The sequence below is a fragment of the Carcharodon carcharias genome, chromosome 1 (assembly GCF_017639515.1).
Source record: "Carcharodon carcharias isolate sCarCar2 chromosome 1, sCarCar2.pri, whole genome shotgun sequence".
Classification (NCBI taxonomy): domain Eukaryota; kingdom Metazoa; phylum Chordata; class Chondrichthyes; order Lamniformes; family Lamnidae; genus Carcharodon; species Carcharodon carcharias.
Genome location: NC_054467.1, coordinates 43,536,602 through 43,559,925, shown reverse-complemented (window position 1 = coordinate 43,559,925; position 23,324 = coordinate 43,536,602). Strand labels below are relative to the sequence as shown.

At 41.5% G+C, this 23,324-nt stretch overlaps 1 protein-coding gene across 2 annotated transcripts in view; it reads right to left on the bottom strand.

Annotated features, from left to right (window-relative positions):
• Window positions 1-23,324, bottom strand: part of bbs7 (Bardet-Biedl syndrome 7) — a 61,281-nt gene that overhangs the window by 4,396 nt on the left and 33,561 nt on the right. For both annotated transcript variants that reach the window (XM_041194241.1, XM_041194249.1), the window contains 7 exons: window positions 21,928-22,120; window positions 21,689-21,763; window positions 12,750-12,812; window positions 4,707-4,846; window positions 2,036-2,200; window positions 634-743; window positions 433-536 (listed from right to left, as the gene is read on the bottom strand). In XM_041194241.1, coding sequence (XP_041050175.1) covers window positions 433-536; window positions 634-743; window positions 2,036-2,200; window positions 4,707-4,846; window positions 12,750-12,812; window positions 21,689-21,763; window positions 21,928-22,120 — 850 coding nt within the window. The remainder of the gene's footprint in view (window positions 1-432; window positions 537-633; window positions 744-2,035; window positions 2,201-4,706; window positions 4,847-12,749; window positions 12,813-21,688; window positions 21,764-21,927; window positions 22,121-23,324) is intronic.

Genomic DNA, 23,324 nt, shown 5'->3' with positions numbered 1-23,324 from the left:
GAAGGTGGATTGCTGTCTAACATGGCTGCATTTTTTTTTCCCCATACAAGAAGTTTAGCAGAACCAGTAATCAGTCTTGGAAAGTTAATCAAACCTAATCTGGCTTTGCAACACTATTTGTTTTGATTTTTTTTATTTAGTTGGTAAAAAGGAACAGCTTTTAGAGTCTCAAAAATTATTTCCTATTAGAAAAATTCAATACAACAGAATTTCTGACAATCCTGCCACTGCAATTGAAAGGACTGTTGTAGCACAGTATTCTTAGATGCATACCTGTTTTGCGCGTGTGTGTGAAAGAGAGAGTGAGAGAAAAAGGGAGAGAAAAGAGACGGGGGTTGGTGGGGAGGTGTGGTGAGGGAGAAAATAGGCTAGAGGGAATATCTGCTCAAAAGATTCACTCAGCATGTTCATTACATTATCTGTGCAACTTACCTTCAAAGCATCGATCAACTGGACTTTCTTCGCCAAAAGCAACTGATGTTCCAATTTGGGATGGATTAATTGTAACGTGTATTTTATGGATTCCTCATTAACATCTTTAAAAAGACACATCACTCAGGAAAAACATGTCATAAGTAATGGAATTCTAGGATCTGAAAAGAACACTGAATTAAATTGTGGGTTTGTTCTCACCATACGAGATGTTGAGATTGATTTTTCTTTTTGTAGCTTCTTTTGTTAATATATCTTTCAGGATCGAAATAGTAGAGATGTTGTCAGATTTAAAAGTTCCTTCACCTTTTCTAAAATCAAATTCAAAGAACAATAATTAAATAATTCTCAAAAGCAAATCTACTGGAAAGAAACCAAAATAACTCAGAGTAAGCTGCAATTAACTGATGCTGATTTAATAAATATTTTATATAGCCCAGTTCATTTCCTCCAGGGCTACTTATGGACTGATGATACTAAAAGTTTAATATGAGAGAAGTTTGAAAGAAAATGTACAAATAAACCACATACAAATGTAGTTAAATTGAGTCCCAGAGTTGTCAGTAACAGAAAAAGTAAATAAATTAATCAAGTACATCACCGTACATTACACTGTTCCCATTCACCATGGGCCAAATTTTTAAATGGCCACAAAGGCAGGGTCAGAAGCAGACTGGTCCCCAATTTCCCGCACCGGCTGACATGCCGACATATTCTTGCCTCCAGGCCATTTTGGTACATGCAGTTTGAGGGTTGGGGGAAAACCGATTAGCAGGAGCAATTAGATGCAAGAAAGCATAGAAAGGAAGTGTTCTTTTTCCAAAGCAATTCACTACATTTATCATTCAAAGTTATCAAAAAAGAGGTAAAAGGCAGATCTTTCAAGTGAATAATAAGTTGCATTTATATAGCTCCATTAATAGAGTATAATGTCTGAAGGCGCTTTGCAGGAATGTAATCAGATAAATATGGACTTTGATCCAAAGGTGACGACATTAGGACAGGTGAAAAAAAGGTTGGTCCAAGAGATAGGTTTTAAGGAGCATCTTAAAGGAGAGAGGTGAAGGCAGAGAGAGAGAATTTCAGAGTTTTAGTCCTGCGTAGAACTTCTACTAAAATGTCAAAAGTCTCTTGTTTTCCCAAGGGATATTGTGATTAGTTTATAAGAATTAAGCGTGCAATGATATTAACACTTTTGCAGTGATCCAAAATGTCTTTTAACATGCATTTTAATGCAAAAATGGCAGCATAACTCTGGAGCACATTGAGATCCTGAATAAGAGACCCCTTCCAGCATGTTGTGTAATGTTGGTTTGTGCTTGTGCTCATTATCGTATAATTACAGCTTAAGACTGTTGCAAGCAAATGGTTTATTTTGTGCAGGTTGTTTTCAATATTATAATACATTGTCATGTTAGGTGATATAACAGACTTTTAAATCAAGCTGTGCTTGAAGAGTTAAATTTAGATCATAATGGCAAATTAAGATGTACGCCACTGCTTAATAAAATGGTAGCTTTATTAAAAATTAATGCAATGTTTAGATTACCATTCAATGAACAAACCAGCAATGATATCCAGCCAGTGTAGTCATTTCTCTTACTTGTAGGAACATTCCAATTGTGTTTCCAGGAAGGTGTTCTGAAAGTAAAATGTGATGCTATCACCCACCGGAACTTTATCTGGTACTTCGGGCAGACAGAAGACAACCCAGGAATGAATTTCTGCAAAGCTGAACTGTCCTGTGAGTGTCAGTGTATTCATTGGCCTGAGTTACAGAAAAGAGAAGAAAAAAAGGCAAAATTAACAACCATGGAGAGTTACAATGATATTCCCTCGCCAATTTTCTGCCATTGCCCACTTTCTTCTGAAAGCAGTGACAGGAGTACAATTCATCAAATGTTCTTTTAAGTGTGAGGTTACACAGTGAACATCAGTACAGTTTTCATGAAAGGTCATTAACCTGAAACATTAATTGTCTCTCTCTCGCTCTCTCTCTCGGTAGACGTCATCAAACTTAACTAAATATTTCCAGCATTTTCTGTTTTTATGCCAGTTAGAGCAGATGCTGTCCTTAATCACCATATGTAATATGCATATTTTCAAAAGCAGTCATTGCATAAAGGCCCTAAATTTTCCTATCCAAATCTAAAGAAACCAAGGCAAACTGTAGCACTGACACTGAAGCTCCAGCTCAGAGCAGCCATAACATGTTATGGTATTCACCCAGTTTCTCTGTCACGTGTTCAGACAAAACAACCTTCTATACTAATGCTTCCATTATGTCTTCATTTGTCTCAACTGAGGATTCTTCCCCACCCCCCAACCCCATGGTTGGCAGGGCCCTCCATCGTGTCTGATCTATTTCATGCACTTCTGCTCTCACCCTTCCCCTCCCTCACAGAACCATCATAGGGTTCCCCTTCTCCTCACCTTCAACCCCACCAGCCTCCGTATTCAATGGATAATCCTCTGCTATTTTTGCTCCGTTCATCATGATGCCACCACAAAACACTGGGCGAGTGGTGGAATTTAAATTCAATTAATAAAATCTGGAATTGAAAGCTAGTCTCAGTGATTGTCGATTGTTGTAAAAATCCATCTGGTTCACTAATATCCTTTAGGGAAGGAAATCTGCAATCCTTACCTGGTCTAGTCTACATGTGACTCCACATCCACAGCAGTGTGGTTGACTCTTAACTGCCCTCTGTAGTGGCCTAGCAAGCCACTCAGTTCAAGGGCAATCAGGGATGGGCAACAAATACTGGCCTTGTCAGTGACACTCACATCCCATGAAAGAATAAAAAGGAATGTTGACAATCCTGAAAGCTCATGTCAGAGTGCAATTCTATGGTTACTAGTATCTTGCCCAAGTAGCCAGCCTTCATGTGTGTTAGCACACTTTGAACACTGAAGGCAGCAAAGCAAGCCTGATTTTATTCTCATCTAATGTTTTGACACACTTATACATTCTGACGGGAGTCACTTAACAGTGATCAAAAGCAGGAATATTTTTTCTGCCTACCTAGCTAATAGCACTGAGGGCGGTGATAGCATCCTTAATACCACGGAGTATCAAACCAGAGACCCTCCTGGACTAAACAATTCATCTACACTATCGGCAGCACACATTTAAGGGAACCATTAGAGTTAAATGGACTGGCTTTCTACCTATAAGGAACTGATGTTAGGGCTCATAGAATCATCTAATAAATTCTCCCTGTGGCCTATTAAGATCATTAAGTTATTAGCACTTTACTGCGGACCTTCAACGTAAATTCAAGATAAAATGGGAATAGTTTCTGACCTGCGTACCATGTTACTTCTGATAACTGCAAACTACTCTACTCAGAGAAACTTGTTTGTTTTTAAACCAGGAAAAAATTCAACTATTATAATTATTTCCCAGTCTGAGTGAAGCAAAAAACAATTCAAAGTAATTGGAACACCATGCATATGCAATAAACTTTTTTTTCAAAACCTGTTCCTCATGGTTACTTTCTTTTTCAAAGAACAAAACGAGCAATTGAAATATCTATGGAAATCCAGGGCTAGAAATCATCTAAAACAGTAGAAAGCACCTCAAACCTTCCAGAGTTGTCACACACTGAAGGATCTAAGAAGAGGTTCCACCATTTAATTATATCATGGATGATCTGTATCTTAACTCCATCTATCCACCTTAGTTTCATAGTTCTCAGTATTCCCTGCCTAAGAAAATCTTTGAGGTTTATTTTTGAAATTTTCAATTCTCCTAGCCTCAGCAGTGTTTGGGGGTGGGATGCAGGTAAATATTTCCACTACCTTTCATGTGAAAGAGTGCTTCCTGACATTATTCCTGAATAGCTTAATGCCCCCATGTTCTGGACTCCTGTACCAGTGGAAGCAGCTGATCTCTATCTATCTTATCAATTCCTTTAATCACCTTAAAATATTCCAATTAGATCACTCCTTAATCTTTCTATACTTAAGGGAATACAAGCCTAGTCTATTCAACCTGTCCTCAAAGTTTAACCCTTTTAGTAAAATTCTGGTCAACCTGCACTGCACTCCCTCAAAGGCCAATATATCCTTGCTGAGGTACTCATCTGACAGACTGAAATACTATATTTCATAAAGCATACTGGAAACCCTAATTTCTAATGTTACTTCAATAATCTTCAATGAAAATCCATGCTGATAAGATGCTGCCTCATGGAGATGATTTACCAATCATAAAAGCTGAAATGTTGCTCACACTCCAGTCATTTCTATTGACCACTATATTAACCTACCTATTGGGATCAATAACATGTGCCCTCTGATGAAGTGAGAGTGGTTTGATCTGATACTGATGGACCTGGCAAGTTTTAGGTTGGAGACGAGGGGTAATATAGGCTTGTAGTGTTCCATGTTGTCCTTCTATGGAACGAATCTGTAGAAAGAAGAGGAAATTTACACTCTGGAAAAGCAGACTATAGTCTCCAGCCTTTAAAATCACAAAGTCAGAACTATTTCACAGTGATCCTTATTAGGACTACAAATTGATCCTCGAATCTCCAACATGCAGAGAAGAAACAGAAAAGTTGGTTTTTCTCACTTCCAGTACATGTATGTCGCTAAGTGGTTTATCAGTGGCACTTCTGAAAAAAAAAGTATCCTGGTAAAGGTCTAATTTTTTTCAGTTAGACAGAAATCTGAACCTGGTTACTTTACTTTAAATGTCCAATAAATCTAATTCAATATTCCAAGAAAGACTGCAATCTATTAAAAGTTTCTCATTTCCATTTTCAAGATTCATTAAGGAGACTAAAGAGAGTGCAAGAAGAAAGATTTGCATTTATAAACCGCCTTTCACAAATTTAGGATGTCCTAAAGTGCTTTACAACCAATTAAGTACTTTTGAAGTGTAATCAGTTGTCATGTAGTAAAGGCAGCAGCCAGTTTGTATGTAGAAACGGCAATGAAGTAATGACTAAACAATTTGTTATAATGTTGCTGGTTGAGCAAAAAATAATTGGCGAGAACAATGAGGTGAACCCGTCTGTTATCCTTCAAGTAGCGTCAAAGGATCATTTACATCCAGCTGAGACAGCTTAGCATCTCATCTGAAAATAATATTTTCCCAAAAATGGCATGTGATGTAAAAATTAAAAAAGCTGAAAACCTGCAATCTATTAAAAGATTTGCATTTATAAACCGCCTTTCACAACTTTAGAATGTCCTAAAGAAATCTGAAAAATCTAAAAAATTCTGAAAATAAACAGTAGGCATGCATTGACATTACCCAGTCTAGATTTTCTCACAAGCATTATTTTTAAAGCTCTATTAACACAGTGCAGACTGCACAGTGTCGGTGCAGACTCGATGGGCACTGTATGATTCTGTGAAAGCTAGCTGCAGCTCAAATTAGTAAGGGAATGTAGGTAAAGAGATAGAAAGAGGAAGCCATTTAGCCCCTTGGTCATTTTCCACCATTCAATTAGATCACAGCTGATCTGTGACCTAGTTTCAGATACCCTTTTGCCCCATATCACTTAATAGCTTTGGTTAACAAATCTGAAATTTACAATTAACAATCTGTAGAACAGAGTTCCAAACTTCTAACACCCATTTGCGTGGAAGTGTCTCCTAATTTCACACCTAAGGTCTGGTTCTACTTTTCAGACTATGCCCCCCCAGTCTTAGACTTCTCAGCCAACAGAAGTGGTTTCTCTCTATTGCTCCTAGCTGTTCTCCAGAATATCTTGTAAATTTTGATCAAACCATCCCTTAACCTCCTAAGTTCCAGGGAATCAACCCTAGTTTGTGTTATCTCTCCTAGCAATTTAACCCTGCTGGTGTCCACATACCATTCTGGTAAATCCACATTGAATTCCCTCCAAGGCCAATATATCGCCCTCTAAGATATGGTGCCCAGAACTGCACACATTCCTCTGACTGTGGTCAAACCAAGGCTTTGTATAGGTTAAGTCTACTCCCTCGCATTCTGGTCCTCTAAATGTAGAGGCCAGCATTCTATTAGCCTTTTGATCACTTTTTGTACCTGTTCATGATATTTTAATGATCTATTAATGTGCTTCCACATGAATAGGGGAGAGAGCTCATCCTGAGTGAGACATAGCCAGAGTGGGTATTGGCAATTTGGTGCACAGTGGGAATTCAGTGCATAGGGGAAGAGGTGCTCTTTGCATTTTTTCCTTGCTATCCAACTTCTTAAATTTTCAGAGGGTGGTCTTGCCCTGCTCCAGCAGTAGAGGCTACAAGGGAAAGGAATGACTGCTAAGTAATGGGTCAGGTCGGCTAAGTGTTTACTACTTTAATCGCTTATTATTTAAGGTCTTCTTGTGGTTTATAGTTTGTATATTCTATAGTAATGAGGATGAGGAAAGAAGGGACCTAGAGTAATTGATTTAAAAGGTTTAATTTAAAGGGATACGTCATGGCAGGAGAGCTCAAAGTTGTGGTGTGCTCCTTGTGCTCCATGTGGGAAGCCAGGGACATTTCCAGTGTCCGGGACCAGCATGTGTGTAGGAAGTGTGTCCAGCTGCAGCTCCTGGAAGCTCGAGTTTCACAGCTGGAACGGTGGCTGGGGAAACTGTGGAGCATCCGTGAGTCTGAGAACATCGTGGATAGCACGTTTAGAGAGGTGGTCACACCGCAGATGAAGGGGCTTGAGGAAGGAAGGGAATGGTTGACCATCACGCAGTCCAAGAGAAAAAGGCAGGTAGTTCAGGAGTCCCCTGGGGTCCCGCTCACAAATCGGTATTCCATTTTGGAGGCTGATGAGGTTACAAGCAGCCTGTTTGTACAGGAGGGGAGGAAGGGAGGAAGAGCAATAGTAATAGGGGATTCTATAGTCAGGGGAACAGAAAGGCGCTACTGTGACTGTCAACGTGACTCCAGGATGGTATGTTGCCTCCCTGGTGCCAGGGTCCAGGATGTCACTGAACGACTGCAGGGCATCCTGAAGGGGGGAGGGTGATAAGGCAGAGTTCATGGTTCAAGTTGGTACCAATGACGTAGGTAGAAAGAGGGATGAGCTCTTGAATCAAGAATTCAGTGAGTTAGGCAGTAGACTAAAAAGCAAGACCTCTCAGGTTGTAATCTCTGGATTACTCCCAGTGCCACGTGCCAGCGAGCTCAGAAATAGGAGAATAGCACAGATGAAAATGTGGCTTAAGAGTTGGTGCAGAAGGGAGAGCTTTAGATCCCTGGATCACTGGGACCGTTTCTAGGGAAGGTGGGACCTGTACAAGCAGAACGGTCTACATCTGAACCAGAGCGGGACTAACATCCTTGCAGGCGGGTTTGCTAGTGCTGTTGGGAGGAGTTTAAACTAATTTGGCAAGGGGAGGGGACATAGAATGTTAGCAGAATAGGGACACATTGTATTACAGTAAAACAATCAAGTCAGAGGGAGTACAGCTGCATTAAGTTTCAAGGGAGTAAGGCAAGGCTGGATGAGTTAAGGGTAAGGATTGACACGTGGAATTGTGATATAGTAGCCATCACTGAGATGTGCTTGAGGGAGGGGCAGGATTGGCTGTTCAACATTATGGGATATAGAATCTTCAGGCAAGACAGGGGAGGGGGTATAAGAGGAGGAGGCATGTAATTAATAGTTAAGGAGTCAGTTACTGCAGTAAGGAGAGATGATATCTTGGAGGGGGCATCGAATGAAGCTTTGTGGGTAGAGCTTAGGAATAAAAAAGGGGCAGCCACATTGTTAGGTGTTTATTACAGACCCCCAAATAGTCAGTGGAAAATCAAAGAGCAAATATGTGCACAATTTGCGGAGGTGTGTAAAAACAATAACAAAAGGGTAATTATATTAGGTGATTTCAACTTTCCCCACATTAATTGGAATAGACATAGTGTTAAGGGCTTGGATGGATTGGATTTCTTGAAATGTGTACAGGAGAACTTTTTAGGTCAATACGTAGAGGGTCCAACAAGAGACGGCACAATGCTGGACCTAATTCTGGGGAATGAAGCCAGACAGGTGGCTGAGGTGGTGGTGGGGGGAGCATTTTAGTGATAGTGACCACAACATGGTACAGTTTAAGTTTGTTATGGACAAAGAAATAGACAAGTTGCAAAAATACGTTTTGGACTGGGGGAGAGTAGATTTTAGTAAAATAAGGCAGGATCTGGCCAAGGTAGACTGGGAACAGCTACTTGTGGGGAAATCTACAGAGGAGCAGTGGGAGGTATTCAAAAAGAACTGGGGAGGGTACAGGCTCAACATGTTCCCTTTAGGGTGATAGGAAGGAGTAACAAGCCCAGAGAACCATGGATGACCAGAGATAGTCAGGTTACGATGAGAAGGAAGAGAGAGGCTTTTAGCAGGTACAAGGGAAGCAAATCAACCGAGGCATTAGTGGAGTACAGAAAGTGCAGGGTGGAGCTTAAGAAAGCAATTAGGAGAGCAAGGAGGGGATATGAGAAAGCTCTGGCTGGCAAAAGTAGGGAAAATCCCAAGATATTCTATAAGTATATCAATGGGAAGAGGATAACCGAGGGAAAGAGTAGGGCCCATTAGGGACCAAGGGGGCAATCTATGGGTGGAGCCAGAGGACATTGGTAGAGTGTTGAATGAATACTTCACAACCGTCTTCACCCAAGAGAATGAGGATGAAGGTATCAAACTCGGGAAGAGAGACTGCGAGGTTCTTAAGCAAATTGATATAGGGAGTGACAAGGTATTGGAGGTGTTGGCAGGCTTAAAAGTGGACAAACCTCCAGGTCCAGATGATTTGTATCCTAGACTGTTGAGGGAGGCAAGGGAGGAGATCGCAGGGGCTCTGACACAAATTTTTAATTCCTCTCTGGCCACGGGGGAGGTGCCAGAAGACTGGAGAACAGCTAATGTGGTTCCGCTATTTAAGAAGGGTTGTAGAGATAAGCCAGGGAACTACAGGCCAGTGAGTCTCACGTCAGTGGTAGGGAAACTATTGGAGAAAATTCTGAAGGAGAGAATCTATCTCCACTTGGAGAGGCAAGGTTTGATCAGGGATAGTCAGCATGGCTTTGTCAGAGGGAGGTCATGCCTAACAAATTTGATTGAATTTTTTGAGGAGGTGACCAGCTGTATAGATGAGGGTAGTGCAGTTGATGTAGATTATATGGATTTCAGCAAAGCCTTTGACAAGTTCCCACATGGGACACTTATGGAGAAGGCACATGGGACACAGGGTAATTTGATAAGGTGGATTCAAAATTGGCCTAGTCGTAGGAGACAGAGGGTGATGATAGAAGGATGCTTTAGTGACTGGAAGCCAGTGTCCAGTGGCGTACCACAGGGATCTGTGCTTGGTCCTCTATTATTTGTCATTTATATAAACGACATAGATGACTATGTGGGGGGTAGGATTAGTAAGTTTGCGGATGACACAAAGATTGGCTGGGGGGTTAATAGTGAGGTTGAGTGTCTTGGGCTACAGAAAGATATAGATAGGATGGGATGGTCAAATGGGCAGATAAGTGGCAGATGGAATTTCACCCTGAAAAGTTTGAGGTGATACACTTTGGAAGGAGTAATTTGACAAGCAAGTATTTAATGAACGGCATGACACTAGGAAGTTCTGAGGAACAAAAGGACCTTGGCATGTGTGTCCATAGATCTCTGAAGGTGGAGGGACATGTTAGTGGGGTGGTGAAAAAGGCATATGAGACCCTTGCCTTTATCAATTGAGGCATAGATTATAAAAGTAGGGAGGTCATGTTGGAGTTGTATAGAACCTTGGTGAGGCCACAGCTGGAGTACTGTCTGCAGTTCTGGTTGCCACATTATAGGAAGGATGTGATTGCACTGGAGGGAGTGCAGAGGAGATTCATCAGGATGTTGCCTGGGATGAAACATTTAAGTTTTGAAGAGAGGTTGGATAGACTTGGGTTGTTTTTGTTGGAGCAGAGAAGACTGAGGGGCGACCTGATCGAGGTGTACAAGATTATGAGGGACATGGACAGAGTGGATTGGGAGCAGCTGTTCCTCTTAGTTGAAGGGTCAGTCACAAAGGGGCATAAGTTCAAGGTGAGGGGCAGGAGGTTTAGGGGGGGATGTGAGCAAGAACTTTTTTACCCAGAGGGTGGTGACGGTCTGGAATGCACAGCCTGGGAGGCTGGTGGGGGCGAGCTGCCTCACATCCTTTAAAAAGTACCTGGATGAGCACTTGGCACGTCATAACATTCAAGGCTATGGGCCAAGTGCTGGTAAATGGGATTAGGTAGGTAGGTCAGGTGTTTCTCACATGTCGGTGCAGACTCGGCGGGCCGAAGGGCCTCTTCTGCACTCTGTGACTCTGTGATTAATGAACATCAAAGTCTCTTTGGATCTCTGCGGTTTCTAGCTTTTCACCATTTAGAAAGTACCTGTTCTATCCTTTTTAGTGCCTTCATTGAAACCCATTTGCCTGTTCACTTAATCCTCTTACTTACTCTTTCCTATCTTGTTGATCCCAACATGGATCACTATGACTAAATCCTCCCCAACCCTCTCCAATATTCATTCAAGATGGTTTGAGATGTCACTCACCCCGACATCAGACAGGCAACGTACCATGTGGGATTGTTGATTCTGCTTAAAAAGGATGCTCTTTGAGCCTCAAAATTATTGAATCTACTGCAAATACCACATGACGTTTCCCCACTACTTCTTCCAGTCTCTTGCTCTAAGGTGTCATGTTCCACACTCCGACTGTCCTTCTGACAGTCTTTATTCTTATCCTCACAGATAAGAACATTGATCTGACCTGCAGACACCAACCCGGTCCTGAACCTGGGCCATGCAATGAGGTATGACTGATGTCTGGAGCCAACTGTCTAAATACCTCTCTCCCTCCCTTACGTGCTGGAGTGTCTCAACATTGTTAGTCAAGAGATTCAAGGCCAAGACACTAAATGCAGGTGTGTTCATTCAAAACACTTCTGTTGTCCACAGGCTCCACGTACTGCACTCCAGATATACAACTTGCTCTGCCATATCTTAGTCTAGATTATTTAGAATATTCATATCTACTTTTTAGTTTATAAGTTATTTTTCCACAGAGCTGACCACCATCTTCTCTTGGAATGGGCAATATACACAGATCTTGCCATTGATACTCACATTCCATGAATAAATAAAAGAAAAAAAATGCATTAAGCACTACAGTACTGGACAAAAAATGTTAAATACTTATCAGGTCATGATTAAATTAAATACCATAAGTATTGGAAGCATACAGCAGCATCTCCTTCCCCTCAGCAACAAATTCCCACACTCATCAAATTCCCAACTTTTGTATCCCATTTTGGATGCGTTCCTTTTATTGTCAATCTGTGTGACCATTCTTCTGGAGGACTCACTAAAGAACAACAACTTATATTTATTTAGTGCCTTTAATGTAATGAAATGTCCAAAGGTGCTTCATTGCAACATTATAAAACAAAGTATGAACCAAGCCGCATAAGGAGATATCAGGTCAATGATCAAAGGTTAGATTTTGAGGAGGAAAGCAAGGTAGAGAGAGGAGAGGTGTAGGGAGGATATTCCAGAGCTTGGGGCCTAGGCAACTGAAGGCACAGCCACCAAAGGTGGAGCATTATAATTGATAATGCACAAGAAGCCAAAATTAGAGGAGCACAGAGTGTTGTGGGCTGGAGGAGACTACAGAGATTGGGAGGGGCGAGGTCATGGAGGAATTTAAAAACAAGGATGAAAATTCTAAAATTACGTTGTTTGACTGGGAGCCAATGTACGTCAGCAAGCACAGGGATGATAGGGGAACGGGACTTTCTGCGTGTTAAGGTACAGGTAGCAGAGTTTTGAATGACCTCAAGTAACTCAACAGGTAAAAGACATTATTGCAAGTACCTTATATTCGTGAGAACAGAAGCTATTAATGATTCAATAATTTGGAAATTGATTTAGAAAATAATTCAATTAAGTGGAAATTGCCAGATGATATAGAAAGGTAATCTCTGTCAGGCTCATGGAAAGGTGCGAGATATTCAAAAAGATGAGTGAAACAAATTCAAGATGAACAGGAACAAAGTGGAGTGTTTTCCTGAGCAAAATACTATGGATGTTGGAAACGTAAAATAAAAACTGCAGCACTGTCAGCATCTATGAAGAGAAAAACAAAGTAACATTTCAGTTTGATTACTTTTCATTAGCTCTGAGGAAACGTTAACCCTGATTCTCTCCCCATAGTTACTTCCAGATCTGCTGAGTATTTCCAGCATTTTTGCTTTTATTTTGGGAAATTTTCCTGATTGGGTAAGGTTTCATATTACTTTATCAAAAATAGTTTTTTCTAACTAATGACTGCACTATCTTTACCAATTCATAGTACCTTTAGTTCCAATCTGGTGGTATTTGCTTGGCATCGATAAGTAGCCAGAAGAAAATTACCATTCTGTTGAGATAAAACAAAGAACAATTTGTGAAGGTTGTACAGACATATGTGAAAAAGTACATCATGCAATACCTGGTTATACTTTTAAACAACAAGACTGTAAGTTAGTTTTCAGGATTGCTCAACATACATGGTAAAGAAACCATGGAAAATAGGGATGCAACAATAACTGAGAGCTGATGCACAAACACTCATTGGCATGGAGTGGAAGACCCCAACATTTCCCATATCCAGCAACTCTGGGGCATGCAAATAGGGACTGTGAGCCCTCTTTGCAGTTAAATGGATGTTCTGCCTGGGAAGTACTTCATGCCTTCTAGCTGCTGAACAAAAGGGTCAATGGCTTAAGACCTGGCAGTAGAATGGCAACTGAACTTATTTAGAAACAACCTAATACTTAACATCAAGTTTTCACTTTCCATATTTCCAAATCCACAGTAAACTCGAACAGTGATGCAAGTACAATAGCAATATTTCTGTGAAGTCTTCACAGTTCAGCATTTTTCATTTATTCATTGATCAACTTTAACCATCTTACATAACCTCATATTAAGGAACTGGCTCTGGAGAATGCTTGTTCTTTACTTACAACTATAGGAGTTTCCAGCACAGAAGGAGGCTACTTGGCCTATCGTTTCTGTGCTAACTCCATGCTACAGTAATGTAAGTTAATTCCACTGACTTTTTTCTCCTCACAGCCAAGCATATTACCTTTGCTTCAAACATTTGTCAGTTTCCCCTGAATAGATACCATGCTCTCTGCCTCAAAGACCCGATGTTGGAGTAATCCATGCCCCAACAAACATCTGTGAAAACAAGCGTTTACTAATCTTTATCCTCACTCACTGATTGATAATTAACAAGCCTTGCTATTGAACCCATAATTAGAATAAATATTCTTTGTCCAAACACTCTGTAGAGACTTGTTATAATTTTAAAAGCCTTTGTTAAATCTCCTCAACCTTCTCTACTCTGGTGGAAATACCACCAGTGACTCATGTCCATCCTCAAAGCTGTACTTTCCCATCTCTGGCATAATCCTGAAGATATGCTTTAAAGATCTCTGTGGCTTTTATATCCTTTCTATAATGGAGTCTAAAATCGCCCAGGTCTGAAAATTCCTCTGAATAACCCCAGCTGTAACTTTGCTGGAAGTGCAGTGCAAGTGTGGTTTCCACAACACTTCAAACGGATTTATGACAGAGAAACAAGGGAGCAACTCCAAGAAAATTATAAGCCAAAGCACTCTAAATGTGGCCTAACCAATGTTTTGTATTAATTTATCATTACTTTCTTACTCTACTATTCCATGTACTCATTTTTAAATAACTTAAATGCTATTGGCCCTTATTACTTTATCTGGCAGTTGCACTTATAAGGAATTATATACTTGAACCTCTGTGCTATCCACACAGTTCAGTGTCTTTCCAGGCAATATTTTTGGATGTTCGGATCACAATCCAGACTTGGGTTGCTATATGGGCCCTACTGTTACCAGATGGCAGGTGAATACACCTATGTTTATTCAGTGTACTTGCCTCACACTCCTTTGTAAGACTTGTGATGAAGAAACATCGGGTCTAGCAGTCCCATCCCTTAGCCATGCTGCCATTTGTGCCTTTGTAAATAATCGTGTTACTTGTTTCCCACCAAATAAACAACCTCACATTGATCCATGGTAAATTGCATCTGTCATCCATCATCCATTCCACATACCTATGTTATCCTGAAGCATGTTTGCCAAACCTCTTACTTGTATGTCCTCAGCAAATTTTTAGGTTTATCTCAACTTATGGATTCAAAGAATTTTCCTCCAACTGTCATTAGACTGTAGTTAAATGGTGTACTTTCTTTTCCTTCTTGAAAAAAGTCACTATCTGTTAGTATAACAGCATAATTTGCTTATGAAGGAGGGTTGTGAAATTGTGACCAGGCTGTTAATGTTTTTCCTCTTTTCTTTTTTCAACAGTCTACGAATCATGCCATCATTCACCCTGAAATTTGATAACTTTAATCAGAATCAATTTACAGATAATATCCCAGACTTCACTATCACCATCCCTGGGTATGTCCTGTCCCACCGGCAGGACAGACCCAGCAGAGGTGGCGGCACTGTGGTACACAGTCAGGAGGGAGTTGCCCTGGGAGTCCTCAACATCGACTCCGGATCCCATGAAGTCTCATGGCAACAGGTCAAATATGGGCAAGGAAATCTCCTGCTGATTACCATGTACCGCCCTCCCCCAGCTGATGAATCAGTGCTCCTCCATATTGAACATCACTTGGAGGAAGCACCAAGGGTGGCAAGGGTGCAGAATGTACTGTGGGTGGGGGACTTCAATGTCCTTCACCAAAACTGGCTTGGTTGCATCAGTACTGACCAAGCTGGCCGAGTCCTAAATGACACAGCTGCAAGACTGGGTCTGCAGCGATTGGTGAGGGAACCAACAAGAGGGAAAAACATACTTGACTTCATCCTCATCAACCTGCCTGCTGCAGATGCACCTGTCCATGACATTATCGGTAGGAGTGACCACCATACAGTCATTGTGGAGATGAAGTCCCGCCTTCACATTGAGGATGCCCTCCATCGTGTTGTGTGGCACTACCACCATGCTAAATGGGATAGATTTCAAACAGATGTAGCAACTCAAGACTGGGCATCCATGAGGCACTGTGGGCCATCAACAGCAGCAGAATTGCACTCAAACACAATCTGTAACCTCATGGCCTGGCATATCCCCGACTCTACCATTACCACCAAGCCAGGGGATCAACCCTGGTTCAATGAAGAGTGCAGGAGGGAGTGCCAGGAGCAGCATCAGGCATTCCTAAAAATGAGGTGTCGACCTGGTAAAGCTATAACACAGGACTACTTGTGTGCCAAACAGCATAAGCAATAAATGATAGTCAGAGCTAAGCAATCCTACAAACAACAGATCAGTTCTGAGCTCTGAAGTCCTGCCACATCCAGTGGTGAATGGTGGTGGGCAACTCACTGGAGGAGGAGGCTCCACAAATATCCCTATCCTCAGGAGGAGTCCAGCACAGCAGTGCAAAAGATAAAGCTGAAGCATTTGAGTGGATGATCCACCTCAGCCTCCTCCGAAGGTCCCCAGCAACAGATGTCAATCTTCAACCAATTCGATTCACTCCATGTGATATCAAGAAATGGCTGAAGGCACTAGCTACTGCAAAGGTCATGGGCCCTGACAATATTCTGGCAATAGTACGAAGACCTGTGCTCCAGAACTTGCCACGCCCCTAGCCAAGCTGTTTCTGTACAGCTACAACACTGGCATCTACCCGGCTACATGGAAAATTGCACAGGTATGTCCTGTACACAAAAAGTAGGACAAATCCAAACTGGCCAATTACCGCCCCATCAGTCTACTCTCCCATCATCAGTAAAGTAATGGGAAGGGTCATCAACAGTGCTATCAAGCAGCACTTGCTTAGCAATAACCTGCTCACTGATGCCCAGTTTGGGTTCCGCCAGTGCCACTCAGTTCCTGACCTCATTACAGCCTTGGTTCAAACATGGACAAAAGAGCTGAACTCCCAAGGTGAGGTGAGAGCAACTGCCCTAGACATCAAGGCAACATTTGACTGAATTTGACATTAAGGAACTCTAGCAACACTGAAGTCAATGGGAATCAGAGGGAAACTCTCCACTGGTTGGAGTCATACCTAGCACAAAGGAAGATGGTTGTGATTGTTGGAGGTCAAGTCAACTCAGCTCCAGGACATCACTGCAGGAGTTCCTCAGGTCAGTGTCCTAGGCCCAAACATCTTCAGCTGCTTCATCAATGACCTTCCTTCCATCATAAGGTCAGAAGTGGGGATGTTCGCTGATGATTGTACAATGTTCAATACCATTCGTGACTCCTCAGATACTGAAGTAGTCCATGTCCAAATGCAGCAAGACCTGGACAATATCCAGGATTGGGCTGACAAGTGGCAAGTAACATTAATGCCACACAAGTGCCAGGCAATGACCATCTCCAACAAGAGAGAATTTAACCATCACCCCATGACATTCAATGGCACTATCATCACTGAATCCCCCACTATCAAAATCCTGGGGAGGGAGGTTACCATTGACCAGAAATTGAACTGGACTAGCCATATAAATAATGTGGCTACAAAAGCAGGTCAAAGGCTAGGAATCCTGCAGCGAACAACTCACCTCCTGACTCCCCAAAGCCTGACCACCATCTACAAGGCACAAATCAGTAGTGATGGAATATTCTCCACTTGCCTGGATGAGTGCAGCTCCAACAACCCTCAAGAAGCTTTCCATCCAGGGCAAAGCAGCCTGCTGGATTGGCACCCCACCCCCAACATTCATTCCCTCCACCATCAATGCACAGTGGCAGCAATGTGTACCATCTACAAAATGCATTTTAGGAACTCGCTAAGGCTCCTTAGACAGCACCTTCCAAACCCACGACCGCTGCCATCTAAAAGGACAAGTGCAGCAGACACATGGGAACACCTCCACCTGAAAATTCCCCTCCAAGCCACTCACCATCCTGACTTGGAAACATATCGCTGTTCCTTCACTGAGACTGGTCAAAATCCTGGAACTCCCTCCCTAACAGCACTGTGGGTGTACCTTCGCCACATGGACTGCAGTGGTTCAAGAAGGCAGCTCACCACCACCTTCTCAAGGGCAATTATGCATGGGCAATAATTGAAGGCCGAGCCAGTGATGCCTACATCACACGAAAGAATAAAAAAAAAATTCACATCTATGCTTCAGCTTTGACAAAGCTGCCCAGACCATGAATGGAGTCAAGATAAAGGGGTTTCTGTGGAATTTGTGCTTTCAAGACTATCATGAGCTTAGATTCTGCAAGAGTGCGCTATTTGTGTCACAACTGTCTCTGGGGGACTCGGATGAAGCAGAACTACCGTTGCAGGTGCCTCAAGGGCCAAATTCATTGAGTGAGAAAAGTGAGAGATCCTGCATTCCAGAGGCAGAGTTGGATGGACTGCAAGATTGCACAGGATGCCATATTTGCGTAAGGAATTATATAAATGCTTGTAATCTCACGAGGTAGTCCTTGCTGTAACAGCTATTCCACATGTGAATTTCTAGTTCACACCAACCGAAAAGTGCCTGTGAATAAATGTTTCATTTACATGGATTCTGATTTGTGTTAAGGTAAAAGCTACAAAAAGTGGAATCTTGGTGATCATTGAGTAAATTTGCTTATTTTGGTTTAGCTCCCCCCACAAGGAATTGCAATGCTGCATTGTGCCTGTTATTTCTCAATTGTTCTACTGCCACATTAGTTACCCATTTCATATCCCAGAACTACAATCAACCAATGATTTGTAAAAAAATGATTTTCAAATATAAATTGCTTTAACTTTCATAGCTCCACAGTTGATTAAATGTGAACATTACTTGGGAGGAAGGAGAGAAAGATTTAAATGTAAAGTATTCCACATACATCAGCAATTAACATCTCTCCTGAGAGAAGAGGAGAACTGAGACTTTGGGATTGATTCAGCACATCCTTGCAGAAATGCAGCATTTTGGATCTGACAATAAGCACACAAAGGACTGAATTTTCCTCTCCTGGTGCTGAATAAACCCAAGTCAAGCGGTCCAAATGGGAGGCGTGTGGGGTCGAGATTTTATACTTACTAGGCCATTTCCACTGCCCGCCATTTTCCCCAGGACTGGAAATGTGGTAGATTGCAACCCAGTTTAGTGATGTGGGTTCATTATTTAAATGTCTGTTTCAAATACAATTTTCCCTTGGGTTGCTATTTTTGTGGAGGTGGGTGGGTTCCTGAAGGCTGTGGGAACAATGCCAGGTAAGTCAGTTGGTGAACCTTGGGGGAAGACTGCTGTGGAGGATTGAACCTATTAACAGTTAAGTTTAAAAGCTCTTACCAGCTTCAACTGTCATAATTAGACACGGTTTGAAAAGTTAAATATGTTACATTAAGATCTGGCTGGCCATCGACTCACTGAACATTGTTTCACTTTAACATCATTAATAAAATAGTGTGTATATATATATTAGGGCAGATGTGGTGTTGTGGTAACATCACTGGATTAGTAATCCAGAGACCCAGGCTAATGCTTTGGGGATATGGGTTTGAATCCCATCATGGCAGCAGTTAATAAATCTCGAATATAAAGCTAGTCTATCATTGATGGTCGCAAAAGCTCATCTGATTCACTAACATCCTTTAGGGAAGGAAATCTGCCATCCTTACCTGGTCTGGCCTACATGTGGCTCCAGACCCAAAGCAATGTGTTTGACTCTTAACTGCCCCTGAAATGACCTGGGTCAGTTCAAAGGCAATTAGGGATGGACAATGCCCACATCCCACGAAAAAAATTTAACATTGCCAGATTCATTTTAACATTGTTTGCCAAAGGCTTCCTCTTCTGTTGCTTGCCTGCTCACAGGACCTTTCCTGCAGTGTTTCTGCCCAGTCCCTCTTCCTCCCACTGTTTGCCTTGCCAAATCCCTCCTTGCCTCCTGGCCACGGCGATTTCCCCCTCCTCCCCCGACTTGCTGACACAACCCTACTGACTGCTCCCTGGCCCCCTTGCCAAAACCCCCTCCCCACTTTGCCACCCAGCCTTGCCAACTCCACCCCCCAACCCATGCCGACTTCCCACCTCCCCTCTACTTTCTCCCTTGCCTCTGTCTTACCGGAGTCATGAGGTCTGCTCTTCAGTGGCTCCCAACTTTTGCTCCTGGCTTCATTCCCAAACTCGCATTAAGTCCTGGGCAGTTGGTCAGTACAGGTAATCAGGACTTCAGCTGCTAACTGCACTGACTTCTACCACTAGATGGAGCCTGGTCAATCTAAAAGTACTGTGTATTGAGGTCACTACTGTAATTTTAAAAAATAATTTAATTTGTATATTGTATTTCTTTCATATTAGGGATGCATTTTATTTTACAAGTTATTTCAGTTAGGAATGAACAGTGCTGCACATCTATGGTACAGTATTTCAACTTGTACATTGGACATTTCTCACCCTGAGAAAAACAAAGGAACCTAACTCTGGCTTTAACATTGATTCCTATGGGAACCCATGATCATTTAAGGTCATGATTTTCAGGAATGCAACCACAACTTTAAGTGAGGACTTACTGTATTAATCCAGTAATTGGTCACTCGTCCTTAAAAAGGTTAAGAGACCATTAATTTGACCAGCACTGCGTAAGGCTTCAGATGCATTACGGAGTATTTTATCCAGAGGATAAAGTCCTCTTTTGCATTCAACTTATTGGAGACTCATATATTAACGTACATGGGGGACCTTGTGGCTTGATTGATTTTAACTGATTTAATATCCTGACGTATGCTGAGCCTTTGAAGCACTCTTCCAGTATCTACTAGGTACAGTATCAATGAATTATAACAACACTGGCAAGTCATTGAAATAAAAAAAACTGCTTTCAAAATCCTCTACAGAAAAATTGCCCCTCTCATAAGCTCATAAAAACACAGACATTCGTTCTCCCATGGAAAAATGCTTCAATCCACTTATCTCCTAATCTTGTCCAAATAAACAACCAGGCATTTAAAACCCGCTTCAAAGATAAACTTATTACAAGCTCATCAAACTGTCAATAAAACATAGCTAGCAGTCCTTTCATAGCCCTGTAACAATTCTCCTCTGGGATGACTCCATTAGTCTTGGAGCTCAGACATGCATTAATAATGAGATTATATCTTGCAACTTTATCAACAAAACAGGCTGAACAGGTGACCAGATATCTGTTCTACCAGGTGGCCTCATTATGAAGGCCTGGCTGAGCTCCAAGACTCAATAATGGATTCAACCCCATGGGGACTGCTTCCACAGCTCCAAAGAGGATTGCTAGATTTGTTTCATTAACAGTTTGGTGAGCTTGTAATAAGTTCATCTTTCTTTGAAGTAATTTTCTCAGCACCTGTTTGTTTATTTGGCCAAGATTAGGAGATAAGTGGATTAAAGTATTTTTCACTAGGACTACAAATCCCTGTGTTTGATTGACTGATTTATAAAGGTTTTAAGAGGGGCAATTTTTTCAACGGGATTTTGGAAGGCTGACTGAAATGCTCATGAAATAAAAAAAACAAAGACTTGCCAATGTTATTATTATGGTTCATGAGTTCTGTACCAAGTGGATACTGGGTGAGTGTGCATGGGAGATATGTCGGGGGGGGCATGGGAGATTGAAGGGAAATGGGGGGTGGGTGGGTTGTGGCAAGGGCTAGAGGGCCTAACAACCATTAATAGAACAGGGCCAATATCCCAGTAAATGGAGACAGGCCTTCTAACCTGCCAGCCTTAGCATCCGTCACTTCTGATGCTGCCTCAAGCCTGCCTCAGGAGGCAGCAGTCCAATTCCAGCCTGCACCCAACTCTTGGAGACCAAAATTCTAGGTGAATGGGCTGACTTTCTGAAATCAGGAATACAACATTGGGAAATGGCCCGGCTCATACTTCCCAAACCAAAGATGTATATATAACCCAAAGTGTCACTTAATAGTGATCAACAGTGTCCTCCATAGAATCAGCAACAGTCAACATCTTTCCTGGATGCTTATTCTGATCAGTCAGCAAATGATGATATTCAGAATGCTGTGTATTGAGCCAAATTCATTACTTAGTCAGGAATCGGACTTGTGATCAAAATATGAAAACCACCAGTTGGTTCCTTTAAAAGTCCCAATTTCTAGCAGGAAACCATTCAGCCACAATCATTGATATAAAATACAGAGTGAAATAAATGGCATGTAGTCAGGATCTAATGACCACATTCAGAGCAAATAAGAAAACAAACTCTTCGAGTGTTCTAGTTCACTATCAATTTCCTTTTTTACCAAATATATTTACTTCTTACCTCTGCATCGCACCCGCTGAAGCTGACCACTGCTGAATTTTTGTCCACATCCAGAAGATCTATTGGGACATCACTCTGGACACAGAGACAAATAGTTAGGGCTAACCTGTCAGGTTCAGTGCCCAAAAATCAAAATGAATTTTAGCTTTGCACTTAAACAAATACAGAAGCCAAAAAAGTCTATCAGATTTTTCTCTGTAACACATGGCTGTCCTAAGCATTTTCACAGCTGCTTTTACCTGGAGTAGCACATTGTCAATAGCTGTCTGCACTTCCATGGTGAGACTGTAGCTTGCATCATCACGATTCAGAGTAAACTTATCATTCACACTAAACACAGGCACTGCTGAAACTGCACCACTCGATTGTGCTGACTGCTGGTATTTCTCACGCTCTTGAAGCACCTTCATCTGTAACTGCTCCAATTCTACCCTAATGAAGAAGGGGATCTTATAATCAACTTCATATATCTTATCAAGGAAGAGGGTAAGGATACTTCTACTGTAAGTTACAACATATCCTGTTATCTGATTATCAGAGTTACAAATACTCCAGTTTACTAGTTACCACCTGTTTCTAAAAGTTAGCTATATTTGATAAGGCAATGGCATAGAAGTCAAACAAAAGCCGGAAAGGCAGCTTGAGGCACCAAAATTATCCAAAACACTAGGCACTGGAGCATGAATATTGTCTTGTTCCAGGACACAAGGAATGACAAATGCCACCATACAAAGTAACCTTTAAAGTGACCCTAAACTGTTGTGAAAAACCAAAGAACTTCTAGAGCTCACTTAGTGACTTAGAATATCAACATAAAATTTAATGTCAGACAATTACCATAGAAATATTAATAATAATAAATACACAAATAAAATTCACATTTTACAGTGCTCCTGAAAAGAAAGTAGAACATGTTTTTAAAGAACTAGTGATCAACTTATATGTAAATGGAAGTACAGAGGATAGATGCTCAATTGGAACAGTCCAAGCAGCTCACTGAGGCTAATGTCAGTTGTTTACATACTGCTATTAATCTGAGCAGTGATAGCCAAGGCAAGATTTAATAAAGGTGTTCTAAATTATCAAAGAGTTTGATAATGTGGAAAGGGAAAACTCTTCTGCTTGGACAGTCTGTGACAAAGGGTTATCAATTTAAAACTGCTATAAAGACAAGTTAGGGAAAAAAACTCCTGACAAATTTTTTTGGAACATGGAATTATTTCCCTCAGCCACTCCTTGTAGGAAAGACAACTGCATCTTTTAAGGGAAAACTGGATAAATATTTCAAGCAGAGATCTATGGGATTTGGTCTGAGTTAGTAAAGTCCTGGCACAGATATGATGAGCTGAATGGCCACCTATGCTAATAAATTCTGTTTCACTTGTACCTTGTGGGGGTGGTAGAAATCAGCAATACCGCATTAATACCTCCAATTCTACTTGGGCTGGATAACTGAGGTTCTATAGTATACAAATCATTTTACATTAACCTGCCATTTCAATCCCAATCCCAAATTCAATTCCAATGATGAAAGACTATTGTTATAGAAACCAGGGTTCAACAGTACACAATGCTGGTTTACAGCTTGAAAGCCCTACACATTATCTAATCTAAGAACTGCTATAAAAGGAATAAA